A 17,788-nucleotide genomic window follows, 5' to 3' on the forward strand; every position below is an offset into this window, starting at 1 on the left:
AGGCCCCTCGGACCCACAGTGGGAGCAGAAGGTGATAGTCAATGGGGAGACATTCCTGGGGTGGCGAGATCCTGGGACACAGAGACCTGTTGTCAGGCCCCTGGTGCTGCAGCCTCAGATGCTGAGGGGCTGTGTGAGCTGGGTGAGGGTCCCAGGGATGAAGCCCCTCGCCCTCCCTACAGCCCAGATCCCTGTGCAGACCTAGGAGAGGTGGGGCTGGCTGGTCGTTGGGGTTCTCCAGGATATCAGCTTGAGACCCTGTTGGGGGGTGACTGTCTCTTTGGGACAGGTTCCAGGCCCTGCTCCTGTAACAGCCAAGGGTTTGAATTTGAATCCAGAATCCAGGGAACCAATCGGTGGAGAGGGAAATGGTCAGTGAAAATGCAGATGACCTGGCTGGCAGCAGGGAGGAGCTGCTAGGCTCAGGCTACCTGCCTGCCTGTAACCAGACCCCTGGGGCTGGGTGGGACAGAGAGATGCTCCCCACCTCCTTGCACACCAGAGAGATGGCTCAGGGGGCCCACGCTGGCTCTGATGCAGTGAGGAAAGCAGCGAGCTCGCTGCCTACCCCCACGGGGACAGCAAGGGCAGCGCTGAGCACAGTGGGAGCTGAGACCCCAGCTGAGTGGGGCGAGACACAGGCAGGGCAGGGGATCTGTTGGGAGTGGCAAGGTGCTTGGTAAAGTGCTAAAGGGTTGGAGAACAAAGGAATCAGGTGACCTCCTGGTCCGGGAAAGGGACAAAGGCCAGAGGAGGAGGGGGCTGGAGAAAGTTTCGGTTTGGGGCTGGCTGGGTACATGGAGTGAAGTGCAGACGTGGTTGTCTGGCTCACTGCCCCCCAAAATGGACCCAGCTGAGGGGTCCTGTTCTCTGCACCTACAAGCTCTGTGTTAGACCATGTTCCTGTCGTCTAATAAACCTCTGTTTTACTGGCTGGCTGAGAGTCCCGTCTGACTGCGGAGTTGGGGGGCAGGACCCTCTGGCTTCCCCAGGAGTCCGCCCAGCAGACTCCTTATGGGAAGCGCACGGAGGGCAGAGGATGCTGAATGCTCCAAAGTCAAACCCAGGAAGGTGGAAGCTGTGTGAGCTGTGTGTCCTGAAGACAGGCTGCTCAAAGAAAGGAGGCTTCCCCACAGTCCTGATTGGCTTCATGGGGAGCAGTTCCAGAGCATTGTTCGGGGACTCCATGACAACAACACTCAGTGATTTCAGCTCTTAGTAAGTTTAGCTCTTTTGTGATTTCAGCTCATAGTAGAGGAGCCTCAGTGCTGGTGCACCCTTAGCCCAAAGTGAATTCAGCTCAGCAGCCTGTAACTAGACTCTTAATGGAATCAAAATTAGCTCTGATAGTCCACAGTGGAGAGAGGAGGCACTGCAATTAGCACGTAAGGCAGCAGGGGGAAGGTATATCACCAGGCATCAATATGCATCCCCAAATCTCTCTCCATTCATTGGGGTTTTAAACCCACATCCCTTGCCTAGCGAGTGCTACTTATTTGATGATGAGTCCCTCCATCATAACAAAAGGCCAAGTACAGTTCCACTGTCCTTGATTCACATAATCAGGATAATAACAATTTATTCTTCCTGCCCCAATAACAGAGACACTGGGGATCCCACAGCAGCCAAAGTGACCATTTGGGCAGCTACGAGCTCATGCTAGGCAGGGTGGATGTGCCTTTGCAAATGAGATCAGCCCCTGAAGTTCTTTTCCACAACTTGCCATAACTCACCACCAGATGTGAGGGTGGAGCTCACCCCGACTTTGCTTAGGTCCTTCATCCATGGATCAGCTCGCTGAGCAAGCTCCATCTCTCGATCGTTTAGTCTGGGCAGCTGAGGGTCCTGTACTGTTGTAAAACTTGAGTAGACTATGGGTCTGGCTTCTGGTGGTGCCCCCAGACAGTCAATTGCTCGTTCTCCATTAGCTGTAGATTTTTCCTCCACAATGGATACCTGTTGGCAGAAAGCTCTTAATTCAGGGGTCCCCAAATTCATCCGATCATTGGGTGATAAATCCTTAGAGTGAAGCCATTGAGACAAGGCATCTGCATCCATGTTTGTTCGACTGGCTCAGTACTGCAGAGTGAAATCATAGGCAGAGAGTGCCACTAACCACTGGTGTCCTGCTACAGATAATTTCACTGTTGACTTGATGTATGTTATTTTAGTCTTTATGGTGAACTTGGCCCCATAGAGGTAGTGGTGGAACCTCTCTGTCATGGCCCACTGTAATGCCAGGAACTCCCCTTGAGGAGCAGCATAGTTTCTCTCAGGGGGTGGGAGAGTGAGGGTTGTGAATTCATTCTTTCATTTCCTATAGTTCTGTAGATTCATATTTAAACAGTATGACAGGATAAATGTTTAGTTTTGCTACATATATATATATATTCTCACAGCAAAATGACTGACCAAATATTATTATTTTATCAACTAGAATTGGTAAATGACATAGTAGAAGCATCCTGATTGGTTAGTGACTTAGACTGGTTAATAATTACATCACACAGTGTTTTAATATCATGTGCTGCAAAGAGCTGCAAAGAGTTGCAGAAGACTAATTAAAGAGTAACTTATGGCACCCAAGCCTCAGTCTGAGTGTCACTGGTCTAAGAAAATAGGTTATATACCACTCTAGTAGCTCTGCAGTTTCATATCTGAGTGCCTTCAGACCACTTGGGTGAATACCAGCTGGTCCTGGTGACTTATTACTGTTTAATTTGTCAATTTGTTCTCAAAACTCTATGACGCTCTGTGCCTCGGGGAACCCTCTGCATCCCCATGTTCATCCTTGTAAAATGATTGTGTGCTATCCAATGCAAAGTGTGTCATGTCGGGTGTCTTCGAAAGGTTTGTGATGCATTGAGCATGGTTGTTATAGTGATGTTATAGGTTGTAATTTCATGTATGTAGGCTGAAAATGTGTCCAAATGGCTTAAAACAAGCCCAGGCAATACTCTCCAGGAGCAGAGGGGCAGTTCACACCTCATCAGAGCAGCTCTGGGATAAACCCAGCCCAGCCTCACAGGAACAAAGGACACTGGCCTAGGCAGCAACAAAGGGTCTGTTGGACTCTTGAGTGAGTCATCCCCCTTCCCTTGGTCAGTCAGAGACTGCAATGAGGTAATACCGGTGATGAGCTGCCAAAATCTTAACAACCGGTTCCCTATAAAAAGTTCTGATTTAAGGGATGTGCCACAGTATGTATTTTTTGTACCTTTTTCCATAAGAAGTGGCAATGCATTGAGCCATTGGGAGTCATAGTTAACAATAAAAAAAATAAAAAACATTTTCACATGTTTATTACAATAGAAACAAAGTATTGCTTTCTTAAATGAATTTAAAATACATTTGAAAAGAAGAAAATATAAAGAAGGGATGTATGAGTAAGCAAACGATAATAATATTTAAGAATGAAATGCCTATTATTCTTGTATTTTAAAATATTACATGTGAACTACTTAAGTTATTAAAAATAAAAAGTGTAATATATTCATGCTGAAGTATACAATGCAACAAGCAATATTTTAAAGAATATTTAAGTACATTATTTATTACTAATTAGATCGTAATTTCCAAATGGCTTCTTGATCTTCTCCATAATCTTTGGTGTTGGATACACGAATTCTGGTATCTAATGCGGATCGATGACTTCTCATCCATGCTTTAACATATGGTATTGGGTTTCAGGTACTTAGTGGTTTTCCCAACAAATTGATGGTCATAAAGCTTGAGATATGTGTAATTGTTAAATTCGCCCTTTTATCACTACAAATAATATTCATCAACGAAAAAGCTCTTTCTGCTTCTGCAGAACTAATTGCAGTTGTGTTCATAATTTGCTTTGCTTTCCTTATTGTTTCCGGATCAGGAAGATGTTTTGATTGAATGTTATTCTCTACGTAGTCACGAAAATCATTTAAATTGACTACAAATTTTATGATTTTTTTTAATTCATGCACTTTTTCTTCTCCTAATTTCCAAGGTAACCTCACTTCTTCAATATTCCATGAAGTGGGATCCATAACATTGAATAATTCAACTATTTTAGGTATATTACTAGAATGACCTAAATTATCTTCTTTATATTTAATGTGATTTTCGTTTAATAATCTTGCCTTCATTTTTTCAATAATACACTCTATTACTTTGTCTCGTGGCAGTGATTTAAACCTTACATTATCTTCAAACTCTATGCATTTAAAAGCATCACTTTCTATCATTTCATTAATTTTATTTTCATGTATACCAAAATTATCTTTTAATTGTATGAAAAAATCAATCATTTGTTTGATTAGCTTATCTGCCTTGGTTAAATTCAATTGTCTCGCTTGCAGTGCATTTGATAATAATGCAAGTTCATCCAAAATGTCAATCATTAATGCCAAGTCTTTTAAAAATTCTTTGTTTTTCAATCTTTTTTCCATGCCAGAAAATTTCTTATTTTTGGAAAAATAAATATAAAGAGCTGGATAAGCTCTCCAGACCTCTTTAACAGCTCTAAGGCTACAAGAAGCCCATCAAGGACCAAAAACACGGCCTATTTTGATGATTTCAATATATAGTTCTTCAGAAACTTGTTTAAGTTCAAACTGACTTTTATTTGACTGATGAAAAATTGCATAAATCTTGTCCAAAAAAATCTTAAAATGGCTTATTTCATTGATATCATTTATAGCATCATCTAAAGCCAGTTGTAGCTGATGATTCAAACAATGCCAAATTATAATGTTCGGAAAATCTTGAATGAATCTTGTAGCAACTCCAGATTTATGTCCAAGCATGGTGCTTGAGCCATCAGAACAAAAGCCGATTAAATTTTTCTTTAAATATTCTGTGTCAAATCCTGTATCGGTTAATATATTTCTCAAAGCATTATAAATATTTTCTGCTTTTGTTGATTCTAATTCCACTAAATCGAGAAAAATTGTTGGTGAAGAATCTTGTAATTTACATTTTATAAGAATTACAAGCACAGTTTTACTTGAAATTGTAGAAGCTTCATCAATAATAATACAAATCTTTGAATTGTTTTCAATGATCTCACTAAAAATTTGTGTTCTTATTAATTCAGAAATATACTCTACGATTCTGAGGGCCAAAAATCGAGAATGTAGGCAGTTCCCTAAATCGGTTTCATTCTTAATTTGTAGCTCTACTTCATCCTTCATATCTGACATTGGTCAGTTTCTTTTTACTAAGCTGTAAACTATGTTGAAAATTTTGCTGGTTATTGCAGTATTTTTTTCAGTAACTTTATCAATCACTGTAGTGAGAGGTTCTTTTTTAGATTCATTTAAAATATTTATAACTCTCAAATGAGAGCTTGATTCAAAATGTTCCTTCTTTTTTTTTCTTAATGAAGCAATGTTTAAAGATTTTCCTCCAAGGACCCCTCCAAAAGTGACGTATTTGCACAGTGGGAAGAGCCAAGTTTTTTGCCTTCAATTATCAAGCCATTATATTTCTTTAAAATATAGTGTGCCTGCTTGGAAGTCCAACCCTCGGGTGCTACATTTTCACAATCACGTAAATCCTCTTCCATTGCACACACATTTTCAGATGATTCAACATTTAAGATATTTTCATCACCAAAATTATTGTTGTCAGTGTTTTCAGTATTTAAATAATAGAACTACTGACTAATGATTTTGTCATTTTAGTGGAAAACCAGTCACTAATTCTTTTCTGGCATTTCATTATGAAGGGTAAATAATACTGAATAGAAAACTTCAATCTTTGAACAACAGTCCAGTTAATATTACACACCGAAATATCACGTGCACTTTACTAGAAACAAAGAGACCAATTATGACTCACTGGTTGTGTTGAATTGTATAGAAAAAGTTGAGCAAATGCACAAATGAGGCAAGTGCAACCCCAGTTAATAAAATAATAAACGAGACGTTTGTCTCGCATCAGGACAAACTTGGATGAGACTGAGTCGCAGCCTGCGATGACATTACATGCGCACGCGCATAGCAACATAAATCTTGACCTATCTGTTGTAGAAATGGCTCTTTAACTGCTAGAATTCCACATCCCTTTGCATTTGAAGTTTATTTTGTATACCGTATTACAAGTCTTCATTAATTTAAGGTTTCCCATGCCAGTTATAAATTTTACATTTACATGAGCCCCCAACGGAACCCCAGAATGACAGCGGGCTAAGTGGGGCCAATGGCCGGAACCCCAGCTGGCAAGAGGCCGGCGGCCAGAACCCCAGTCCAGCAGCGGGATGAGCAGGGTGGCGGCCAGAACCCCAGACTGGCAGTGGCTCACTCACCGCTGGTCTGGGGTTATGGCCGCTGGCTCCTGCCAACCAGAGTCCCGGCCGCCGGTCCCACTCAGTTCCGTTCACCCAGGCAGGCAGTCAGCTGAGTGGGGCCAGTGGACACCAGCTGGCAGCAGCATACTAGTAAAAATTGTCTTGCGTGCCACCTTTGGCAGGCATGCTGCAGGTTGCCGACCCCTGCCCTATTATTTTCTACACCATTTTATAAGATTAAGATTATTCATTTTAAGATCATTTTATAACATTTGTTTTCCTAACAATTTTTAACATCCGGTTCTAAAACTGCTTCAAAATTTAGCAACCGGTTCCCGGGAACTGGTGCGAACCGGCTCCAGCTCACCACTGGGTAATACTCACCTGACTCTGAAGTGAGGAGGGGGGCAAAGCCAAGAGGGAAGAAAGAACATGATAAAAGGGAGAAACGTTTGCCGTGCTCTTCCTCTCTCTTCCACCTCCATCTACAGACACCACCACCAAGAGACTGAAGCACTAATCAAAGGGGAGATCCTGGCTGAAAGGCAACCAGCCAGCCTGTGGTGAGAAGCGTCTAAGTTTTTAAGGGCATTTAAAGTGTTAAGATCAGCTCAGAATGTGTTTTGCTTTTATTTCATTTGACCAAATCTGACTTGTTATGTTTTGACTTATAATCACTTAAAATCCATCTTTATAGTTAATAAATCTGTGTTTATTCTACCTGAAGCAGTGCGTTTGGTTTGAAGCATGTCAGAGACTCCCCTTGGGATAACAAGCCTAGTACATATCAATTGCTTTGTTAAATTGATGAACTCATACAAGCTTGCAGCATCCAGCGGGCATAACTGGACACTGCAAGACGGAGGTTCCTAGGGTTGTGTCTGGGATGGGAGATATTGGCTGGTGTCATTCGGTTGCACAATCCAAGGAGCAGCGTACATGCCAGAGGTGTGCATGAACAGCCCAGGAGTAGGGGTTCTCAGAGCAGAGCAGGGTAAGGCTGGCTCCCAGAGTCAAGGATTGGAGTGACCTAGCAGATCACCGGTCCAGATAACTCCATGGGAACGTCACAACCTCTTCTATTGACACCTTAATCTGGGACATTCCTCAGATTTGTCACCTGAAAAGAATGGCTCAGGTGTGGGAATCTCCCTCCCATCTGTTGCAGTGAAGACCGATGCACAGAATTCACTTAACGTCTCTGCAATGGCCTTGTCTTTCTGGCCTAAACACAGTTGTTGTGACCAAGTTTTGGCCCTTGTAAGCCACATGGAGGCCAGATTCCAGAGGAAATGTGAGACCGATGCAGCTTTGAAGACCCGTCATCTGCCTACGACATGGTCTGGATTAAAGGCTTGATGGTGAAGCTCGCAAGGATCACTCGCCTCCACAAAACACTATGTCTGCTATGGATGATGCTGGGCAGTAGGCAGCTATGTGTCCACTTGGGCAACAAAGTCAGTTCACCCTAGTTCCTCAACAATGGGCTGCCACAAGGCTCAGTACTCGCGCCGACAATTTTCAATATCTACACGAGCAACATGCTTCCAACGAAGTCGCGCAAATTTGCATATGTGGATGATCTTGCCCTGGCAATGCAAGCAGCCACCTTCAATGACCTCAAGTCCACCTTGAATGCGAACCTAAACACCAGGGAGGAATATTTCTGGAAAGGGAAGCTCAAGGCAAATCCTCACAAAACCACAGCACAGCATTCCATCTTGATAACAGGAACACTGAGCACACCCTGAAAGTGACCTTCTGCGGGTACACTGCGCAACATGACCCCATTCCAACCTATCCTGGGGGGAAGCTGGATCACACGCTAACCTTCCACAACCACCTGAAGAAGGTAGCTGCCAAGATGAAGACAAAGGTCAACCTGATCCAGAAATTGGCAAGCACAAGCTGGGGACCATCAGCATCAGTGTTACAGACATCAGCAAGGGCCCTTGTCTACCCCCTAGCTGAGTACTGGGCACCAATATGGACCAAAAGTAGCCACACTCAACTTGTTGATGTCCAGCTGAACACTGCAATGTGGTGCATCACTGGAGCCCTCAAGTTGACCCCAACGCCTTGGCTGCCGGTGCTGTCACACATTGCTCCCCCATCCATTGGCCACGAGGCTGCAATCCTTTGGGAATTCCAGAGGATCGTGGAAAACAAATGTTTTCCCATCCACCAGGACCTTAGCTTGAAGTGACGTGAGCCCTTTTGGATCCTCGCATTTAGCCTTCAACAATGCAACTTCAACCCTGATGAAGCTTGGAAAGCCGAATGGAGTTCACAAGAAGTCCCAAATAAACACCTTGTAAAAAACCCGATGCAGATGATCCCTGGCTTCAATCTCCCACAAAGCTCATGGGAACCCTAATCCATATCCGCACAAACCATGGCAGATGCAGATACTTGCTGCACAAATGGAAAAGTAAAGACTCTCAAGTGTGGGACTGGTCACCCAGAACAGACCAGGGACCATATAATGACTCAATGCCCAATTCACAAATACAAAGAAGGCCTCACAGTGACCCACTCTGGTACGCCTGACACAGTTATCTCACTTACCCATCTGAATGTAGAGTATCATTGTTGCTCTACATTTCCATCAGCCGTACGGAGAAGAAGGGTTCCTTTAGCACCCCCATTGTCCAGGGGCCCCACTGATTGTCTGGCAGACTTCCTGCTGCTGGTGTATTTAGCACAGTTTTGATGTTAGTTTTTGAGTCTTTGGCTAGTTGCTCTTCTAGGCCTGTCTAATTACACGTTTGAACTTGATTTGCCGGGGCTGATGCTCCTTTCTGTTGTTCCCACTAGGATTTGACCCTCTCATTTTTAAAGGGAACCTTTTGCCCCAACCGCCTCTTTGACTCTGTTGTTAGCTATGGTGGCATTTTTTTCTGGTCCCCTTTGCTATTTTTTTATTTCAGGTGTACATTTAATTTGAGCCTCTATCGTGGGGTTTAAATAGTTTTCAGGCAGCTTGCCGTCATTTTACTCCTGTGGCTGTTCCTTTTCATTTGTTTCACTCGCCTCATCCTTTTCGTGTCGTTCCCCGTTCCGAAGTTAAATGCTACACTGTGCTGAGGTTCTTTGGTACCCCCGGCCCAGTGATGTTACATTTAATTATATTATGGTCGCTATTACTGAGTGGTTCAGCTCTGTGCACATGTTGGGCCAGGTCCTGTGCACCACTTAGGACTAAATCAAGAATTGCCTCTGCCCTTGTGGGTTCCAGGACTAGCTGCTCCCCATGGGGGTGGAGCAGGTCCTGCTCCCCAAAGGCCTCCCTCCCCCTTTGGATTATTGCCCCAGTGTGTTAATGTGGGCCTGCCCCAGGGACTGACCCCTCCACCCTCTGCACCAGAGCCAGCCAGCCCCATGCGCGGTGTGCTGTTCAAATCCCAGGAGATGATTCATAGATTCATAGATACTAAGGTCAGAAGGGACCATTCTGATCATCTAGTCCGACCTCCTGCACAGCGCAGGCCACAGAATCTCACCCACCCACTCCTACGAAAAATCTCACCTATGTCTGAGCTATTGAAGTCCTCAAATCGTGGTTTAAAGGCTTCAAGGAGCAGAGAAGCCTCCCTCAAGTGACCCGTGCCCCATGCTACAAAGGAAGGCGAAAAACCTCCAGGGCCTCTTCCAATCTGCCCTGGAGGAAAATTCCTTCCTGAGCATATGGGCAAGATTCACCGGCCAGATACTACAGAAAATTCTTTCCTCGGTAACTCGCATCCCATCCATCTAATATCCCATCTCAGGGGATTAGGCCTATTTACCCTGAATATTTAAAGATCATTTACTTACCAAAATCACATTATCCCATCATACCATCTCCTCCATAAACTTATCGAGTAGAATCTTAAAACCACATAGATCTTTTGCCCCCACTGCTTCCCTTGGAAGGCTATTCCAAAACTTCACTCCTCTGATGGTTAGAAACCTTTGTCTAATTTCAAATCTAAACTTCCTGGTGGCCAGTTTATACCCATTTCTTCTTGTGTCCACATTGGTGCTGAGCTTAAATAATTCCTCTCCTGTATTTATCCCTCTGATATATTTATAGAGAGCAATCATATCTCCCCTCAACCTTCTTTTAGTTAGGCTAAACAAGCCAAGCTCCTTAAGTCTCCTTTTCATAAAACAAGTTTTCCATTCCTCGGATCATCCTAATAGCCCTTCTCTGTACCTGCTCCAGTTTGAATTCAATGAGGTCAGGTCCCACTTCAAGCCTCTCCCTTCCTGCTCTATTGCAGGGGGCAGGGTTTCCAACTGCTCCAGTCAGATCCAAGCTACAATGGGATTTTAGTGAGGGGTGGGTGGGAACATGTGACTTTGAATCTCCAGAGCTTTAATCCACAGGTTTTGCCCATCCCTTTCCCCGTGCCAGGTTCCTCCAGAGCTTTACCCCTCCCGTGGAGAACAACGCAGAACTGAGCCCTGTTTTTCCAGTGAAAAATGTTTATTTGGCTCCAGGTGCCTAGATCTCAAGGTGGGCGGTGCCGGATGCCCGAGAGAAATGAAACCCAGGGCTGAGAGTGCTGGACAGGAACCTCCCGAGCGAGCGAAGGGCCGTTTAGCCGGGAAGGGCGTCTCCTTGGGGCTGTACACCGGCTGCTGCACTCTGTGCCCCCAGCCATGGGCAGGGAGCAAAGGAGCGAACCAGGGAGATGAACCTGCCAAGGGGTGTCCCAGGAAGGGCCTGGCTAACAGGACAGAATCCGGTACCTCCCGGGGAATCCAGGGAGGGGTAGGTGGGAATCACGGCTCAGCAACAGCTTCACCCCAAGGGCCAAGAGCGATAAAAACACCAGAGACTCATTTGCTTCCTGCACTAGAGCTTTATTGGGAAAGGAACTAAACTGCAGCATAGGGGGGCATGAACAGCGATTCTGGGGGGGGGGTCACCAGAGAGCAAGGGGGAGGTGGAGACAGAGATGGGCGATTGTGTAAGCAGCAAACAGGCCTGAGGCTGGGAGAGACGCTTGAGAGAGAGCCCAGGACAATACTGGACGGGGGCCCAGGAGCCCTGGGGCTGCAGAGTGCGGTCATGGTACTGCTGGGTCACCGGGCACCGTCACTCCTCACAGATTCGCCCACGTTTTGTCACTTGATCCGGGTGAAAATGTTTGTGCCGACCCTGCGGGGAAGTGCAGAATTCATAGATTTGTAGAGTGACAGTCAGAAGTAAGACTCGTGGCACCTTAGAGACTAACAAATTTATTAGAGCATAAGCTTTCGTGAGCTACAGCTCACTTCATCGGATGCATGTGGTGGAAATGTTTTTTTTTTCCACCAAATGCATCCGATGAAGTGAGCTGTAGCTCACGAAAGCTTATGCTCTAATAAATTTGTTAGTCTCTAAGGTGCCACGGGTACTCCTTTTCTTTTTACTCTGAAAGAAGTAAGACTACAATTCTAACAGGGAGGTCACAGATTCTGTGACTTTCCGTGACCTCCAGGACTTCTTCTGGAGCAGTGATGGAGCAGCTGTCAGCACCGGGGTCTGTGGAGTGGCGGCCGGGGCGTGGGGAGGCACCAGAACAGCTGACCGGCAGCCAACCTTGGGGCCTCCGGGGAGCAGTCTCCAGCCTGATGGAGCAGCGGCTGTGGTTGGGTCAGCCCCTGTGGAGCCCCTGCTGCAGGAGTAGCTGAAAGCCCTGGCAGGCTCTGTTTGTTTCTCTGTTTGTTGCAGGCTTCCATGAATTTTTGTTCATTGCCTGCAACCAGTCCCTGACTTTTACTAAAAATCCCTGGGACAGAATCTTACCCTTAGTCAGAAGGGACCATCAGCTCATCCAGTCTGAGCTCCTGTGTAGCACAGGCCAGCCACAATGCCCCCCTGCCCCCTGCCCTGAGCCCAGTAACTTGTGAATGGCTGAAGCATCTTCCAGAAAGCAGCTGGGTTTGATCTGAAGCCCATGAAGAGCTGGAGAACCCAGCACTGCCCTGGGCCTCTTGCTCCAAGGGTTAAACATTTGGGCCTTATTTCTGATGGGAATTTGTCTGGCTTCAGCTTCCAGCCATTGGTTCTTGTCCTGCCTTTCCCTGCTAGACTGAGCAGCCTGTCAGCGCCTGGTATTTTCCCTCTGTGGTTTGTTCTCACCTGTTATTTGCCCAGCACAGACCATGCGCTCGGTGCTGCCCGATACGGGAGGAGGAGGGGGCAGAAGGGGCACAACAGCCTCAGGAGAAAAGACCAAAGAAGGACACCGCCTCCCAGGCCACCTACCTGAGCACCACCGCCCGGGGAAATGCCCCCTCCAGGCTCCAGCCCAGGGAGGCAGCGTGGCTATGGGCACCCCGCACTGGCAGGGCCTCAGAGCCACCCAGCAGCACCCGGGGGGCGGGCAGGGGCTCCGCAGGCTGCACATCCCCGTGGTGCTCAGCAGGGCCACCGGGGGCAGAGACCCGCCAGCAGCCACTTGCTCAAATCTCCCCTTGGTGCCCCCCGGGAGGTGTCCCCAGGGCAGGCAGCCCCCTCCCTCACTCCCCGTGGGCCTCTCCATAAGGCGGGCAGGGCCGTGGGGCACTAGCAGCCCCGTGAGGGGAAAGGTTCAGCAGTGGCAGGCATGTGTGGCTGTGCCATGGGGTCACTAGGCCTTTGCTGGGGCCCAGCCCAGGGTAACAGCAGGGAACAGCTTTGCCAGGGCTGCCCGAAGCCTCATTATCCAGCCTCCCCCAGTTCTTCCAGGTGCTCCAGCCACCTGCACCCCCGGAGATGGTTCTGTTCCCAGGGGCTGCTTCCCAGTGACAAGCTGCCCCAGCCCACTCTCTATTTCCCCATTAGTCTCTCACAGGCCTGGGGGCTTGGCTCTGGGCCCCAGGATCACAGCCCTGGGGTGTGACAGGGCTCAGGGAACTCTGCAGCCTTGGGGAATAAACCTGCATTCGAGTTCACAGCACTTCATCCTCCCCCAGCGAGACACTGGAAGGCGAAGGGTCCCCAGGGGTTTGTGACTCTGGGCTGAGAGCCATGCCCTGTCCCCGCAAGCTGGTTTTCCTACATCTCCAGCACTAGGAGCCCTTCGACCAGAGCCGGGATCCCAGCCCTGCCCTTGGCACAGAGATGGGGCCAGTCCCAGCTCCACAGGCAGCACCTTCACCCCTGGGCAATTGGTGCCCAGTCACCCACCTGGTCGCTTTCCAGTCAGCTCCGGGGGATCTGACCTCCTCACGCAGCAGCCACTTGGTCTTCAGAGTTTCCTTCCCTTTATCATCCATGAAGCACTGGCCCACGAAGACGGTTGTCGAGTCTGCGGGGGAACCGGACAGGAGTTAAAGTCAGTAATGCCCCCAAGAGACAGAGCCCAGACCCCAGGGAAGGACGCAGAGTTGCTTAAAGCACGACTGGAGTGGAAGGAACCGCTACAGAATAGAACAAAAAAGTCATGTTATCGGTGGAGCTGGCAGCAGCACCTAGAGTTAAGGGTGCCTGACGTTTTCCATTATAAGACCCTGTTCTCAATTGTTTATAACTAGCCACATTTCAACAGTTTGGCTGAAGTTTCCCATGCCAGGCATCTGCCTCAGGCTGGTGAGGTTTGGGGTTCTTTTACTTTTTATCATAATATGGTTCAGCCTTTTCCAAGAACAAGGTTGGGGGAAAATACGTTAATTTTGCCATGTTAAAAAATTCGTACCACCTTCTCATTGGGAAGTTTGAGTGCCCCGTGCTTGAGCTGGGACTCGATACTTGGCAGTGGGGGAGACTGGCCTTTGGCCAGCCCCAAGTTGGGCAAGTTACAAGTCCCTGAAAAATCTTCCTTCACACATGCTCAGTAGACACTTGTTAGAGTTTGTCAGCTAAGTGCCCCCAAGATTCCCTGAGTGTAGGGCTGAGTGGGACTTTCCCTGCAATTGCCTCTTTGGCCCCGGGCCCCGGCACTGAGAGCGAGAACTTGCCTTTCCTGTGCACTCACTGGCCCCCTGCTTTCCCCAGGCCGGGCAGAGGGATGGAGAGCGCAGCCTGTCTGCAGTGCAGAGGGGTGAAGAGATGCAGGACAGAGGGCAGAGTTGGGTGGAGAGGGCAGAGGGGTCAGGAGGGCAGATGAGGACAGGGCAGGGTGGGGAAAGGGCGGGATAGGAAGCGGGGGATAGGGACCGGGGAGGGGCAGAAGGGAATGGGGAAGACTAATGGGATGGGGCTGGAGGCAGGGGCTGAATGGGAGTTCCTGCCTCAGGTTCTCCTGCTTCTCCTCCCTCCCGCCCCCACCCCCCATGAGCGGTAAGGCTCCATCCCCACCCCTCAGTCTGCTCTGGATGGCTCCAGTTTGCACTCGCTCCTCCAGGCTCCCCGGCCACCCCTGTATCTCACAGCCCCCGCATCTGCAGGGGGACATGCTCCTGCTGCCTCCTGAGACACCGCTGCCTGCTGCTTCGGAGCCCTCCAGGACGTGGTTCCCAGTAATGGTTCCCAGCGCGTCTGCTGAGCAAGGCCTTGCACCCAGCCTGGGGAAGCCAACAAGTGCCCTGTGCACATGGGATGGCTGAGTGCTGATCCAGGGGCTGGGTCTGTACAGCACCTAGCACCACAGGGACCTCGCCACTACCTAATACAGACAGTGACTAACAGTTCACAGCAACGCTGGTGTTGGTACGTGCACAGCTCTGGCAGCGGCCCCAGCAAGCTGCCGTGGACAAGCCAGGGAGGAGACAAAGCAGCTCGCAGTGTCCCCCAGGGCCTCTCGTCCCCAGAGCACTTGAAGCCTTGCACCCAGTTGGGGAGGTGGGTCCCCCAAGGGTCCCCATGGGCAGGTGGAGAGATGATGGGGAAGCTGCCCAAGAGCCCTCAGCAAGTCCCAGGCAGAGCTGAGGATGGACCCCAGGAGCTCTGACCACATGGCCTTGGAGACACAGCCCAGGGTGAGCGACGGGTCCCGCGCTGTGGGTCGGGGGGGGGGGGGTAGGCCGGGCCCCAGCCCTTTGGTTTGAGGTTGGTACATTTGTATCTCGTTTCCAGTCTATTCAGTTCTGGCTCAGAGCCCCTGGCACTGGCCAAAGCTGAGCGTTAAGGGGCCGGAAGAGCAGAGGACGGTGCAGAGACTGGGCGGGGAAGCGATTCAGCCTGGTTAGCGCTGAATTCCCCTCCGTTCCCCCCGCCCCGGGCGCTGAACCCCCGGGACACGTGCCTGAGAAGGTCCAGGTCACGGTGAAGCCGAAGGTCGGCTGCTTCCTCTGGCTCGTGGGCTTCTGGGACCCCTTCAGGGGTGACACCTGGATGGGTTTGTTGGTGGCCGTCACCGCCGTGTGGTACAAACCGGTGAATCCCCCATCGGCGTTCACGGCAGAGATGCTCATGTTAGAGCCCAGCTCATTCTTCCACAATCCAGACAGGACGCACTGAAAGAGGGACACGGTCCGCAGCATGGGTCCCTCCCCCGCAGCAATGCGGGGTCCGATGCTCCCCCAGGCCATGCCCCTGAGAGCGCGGAACGCAGGAGCCAGACCCACACACCAGGAGAGGAACAGAGCATGGCTCTGAGATCGGATCCTCTGCCCCAAACCTGCAGGGAACGGCTGGCTCCGGGCTCAGATCCCTTCCTGTGCTGTGTCTTTCTCGCTGCGCACTGACTCCGGCCGTTCCCACGGCCCACAGGAGACTCAGCCCCTTTCCAAAGCCCGCTCCGCGCCGGCCCAGCGAGCCCCCTTCAACGACAAGCTCCCGTGCGACGGACCCACCTCACTCCGCGCTCACTTCACCCTGCCCCGGGGCTGCGCAGGGAGAGAGCCGCGGCCGGGGACCCCCTCAATCGTGCGAGAGGCCGGGGCGGGGGGCCGGGGGCGCGGGGCCGGTGCCATGGCGGGGACGGCTGAAGGCTGCCCGGGAGATGAGATTCTGTCCCTGCCTCTGCCACACGGCTCCCAGGAGGTGCTGGGCAAGTCACCCCTCGGCCCCTCGCCCCCCCCGACACCCAGAGCCAGCGCCCCGCCCCCTCGGCCCCCCCAGACACCCCAGAGCCAGCGCCCCGCCCCCTCGGCCCCTCGCCCCCCCCGACACCCCAGAGCCAGCGCCCCGCCCCCTCGGCCCCCCCAGACACCCCAGAGCCAGCGCCCCGCCCCCTCGGCCCCTCGGCCCCCCCGACACCCCAGAGCCAGCGCCCCGCCCCCTCGGCCCCCCCGACACCCCAGAGCCAGCGCCCCGCCCCCTCGGCCCCTCGCCCCACCCCTCCTGAGACACCCCACAGCCAGCGTCCAGCCCCTTCGGCCCCTTGCCCCGCCCCACCCGAGACACCCCAGAGCCAGCGCCCCGCCCCCTCGGCCCCCCCAGACACCCCAGAGCCAGCGCCCCGCCCCCTCGGCCCCCCCAGACACCCCAGAGCCAGCGCCCCGCCCCCTCGGCCCCCCCAGACACCCCAGAGCCAGCGCCCCGCCCCCTCGGCCCCTCGGCCCCCCCGACACCCCAGAGCCAGCGCCCCGCCCCCTCGGCCCCCCCAGACACCCCAGAGCCAGCGCCCCGCCCCCTCGGCCCCCCGAGACACCCCAGAGCCAGCGCCCAGCCCCCTCGGCCCCTCGCCCCCCCCAGACACCCCAGAGCCAGCGCCCCGCCCCCTCGGCCCCCCCAGACACCCCAGAGCCAGCGCCCAGCCCCCTCGGCCCCTCGCCCCCCCCGACACCCCAGAGCCAGCGCCCCGCCCCCTCGGCCCCTCGCCCCCCCGACATCCCAGAGCCAGCGCCCCGCCCCCTCGGCCCCCCAGACACCCCAGAGCCAGCGCCCCGCCCCCTCGGCCCCTCGCCCCCCCCGACACCCCAGAGCCAGCGCCCCGCCCCCTCGGCCCCCCCAGACACCCCAGAGCCAGCGCCCCGCCCCCTCGGCCCCTCGCCCCCCCGACATCCCAGAGCCAGCGCCCCGCCCCCTCGGCCCCCCCAGACACCCCAGAGCCAGCGCCCCGCCCCCTCGGCCCCTCACCCCCCCGACACCCCAGAGCCAGCGCCCCGCCCCCTCGGCCCCCCCAGACACCCCAGAGCCAGCGCCCCGCCCCCTCGCCCCCCCGACACCCCAGAGCCAGCGCCCCGCCCCCTCGGCCCCCCCAGACACCCCAGAGCCAGCGCCCCGCCCCCCCGGCCCCCCCGCCCCCCCCAGACACCCCAGAGCCAGACCCCAGCCCCCTCGGCCCCCCCAGACACCCCAGAGCCAGCGCCCCGCCCCCTCGGCCCCTCGCCCCCCCCGACACCCCAGAGCCAGCGCCCCGCCCCCTCGGCCCCCCCAGACACCCCAGAGCCAGCGCCCCGCCCCCTCGGCCCCCCCAGACACCCCAGACCCAGCGCCCCGCCCCCTCGGCCCCTCGCCCCCCCCAGACACCCCAGAGCCAGACCCCAGCCCCCTCGGCCCCCCCAGACACCCCAGAGCCAGCGCCCCGCCCCCTCGGCCCCTCGCCCCCCCCCGACACCCCAGAGCCAGCGCCCCCGCCCCCCCGGCCCCCCCAGACACCCCAGAGCCAGCGCCCCGCCCCCTCGGCCCCTCGGCCCCCCCGACCCCCCAGAGCCAGCGCCCCGCCCCCTCGGCCCCCC

General features: G+C 52.4%; 1 protein-coding gene across 2 annotated transcripts in view; it reads right to left on the minus strand.

The window, feature by feature from the left end:
• The window catches only part of LOC119856362 (avidin-like), a 42,365-nt gene that overhangs the window by 22,422 nt on the left and 2,155 nt on the right, over positions 1 to 17,788 (minus strand). The window contains exons 2-4 of one of the 2 annotated variants that reach the window (XM_038403764.2): positions 15,409 to 15,619; positions 13,413 to 13,533; positions 10,721 to 11,417 (exon numbers count right to left, since the gene is read on the minus strand). In XM_038403764.2, the coding sequence (XP_038259692.1) occupies positions 11,384 to 11,417; positions 13,413 to 13,533; positions 15,409 to 15,619 (366 nt within the window). In that variant the 3' untranslated portion in view covers positions 10,721 to 11,383. Of the gene's footprint in view, positions 1 to 10,720; positions 11,418 to 13,412; positions 13,534 to 15,408; positions 15,620 to 17,788 lie in introns of those variants that run through there. The other variant, XM_043514663.1, reaches the window with a different exon arrangement.

Source organism: Dermochelys coriacea, chromosome 5 (assembly GCF_009764565.3).
Source record: "Dermochelys coriacea isolate rDerCor1 chromosome 5, rDerCor1.pri.v4, whole genome shotgun sequence".
Taxonomy (NCBI): domain Eukaryota; kingdom Metazoa; phylum Chordata; order Testudines; family Dermochelyidae; genus Dermochelys; species Dermochelys coriacea.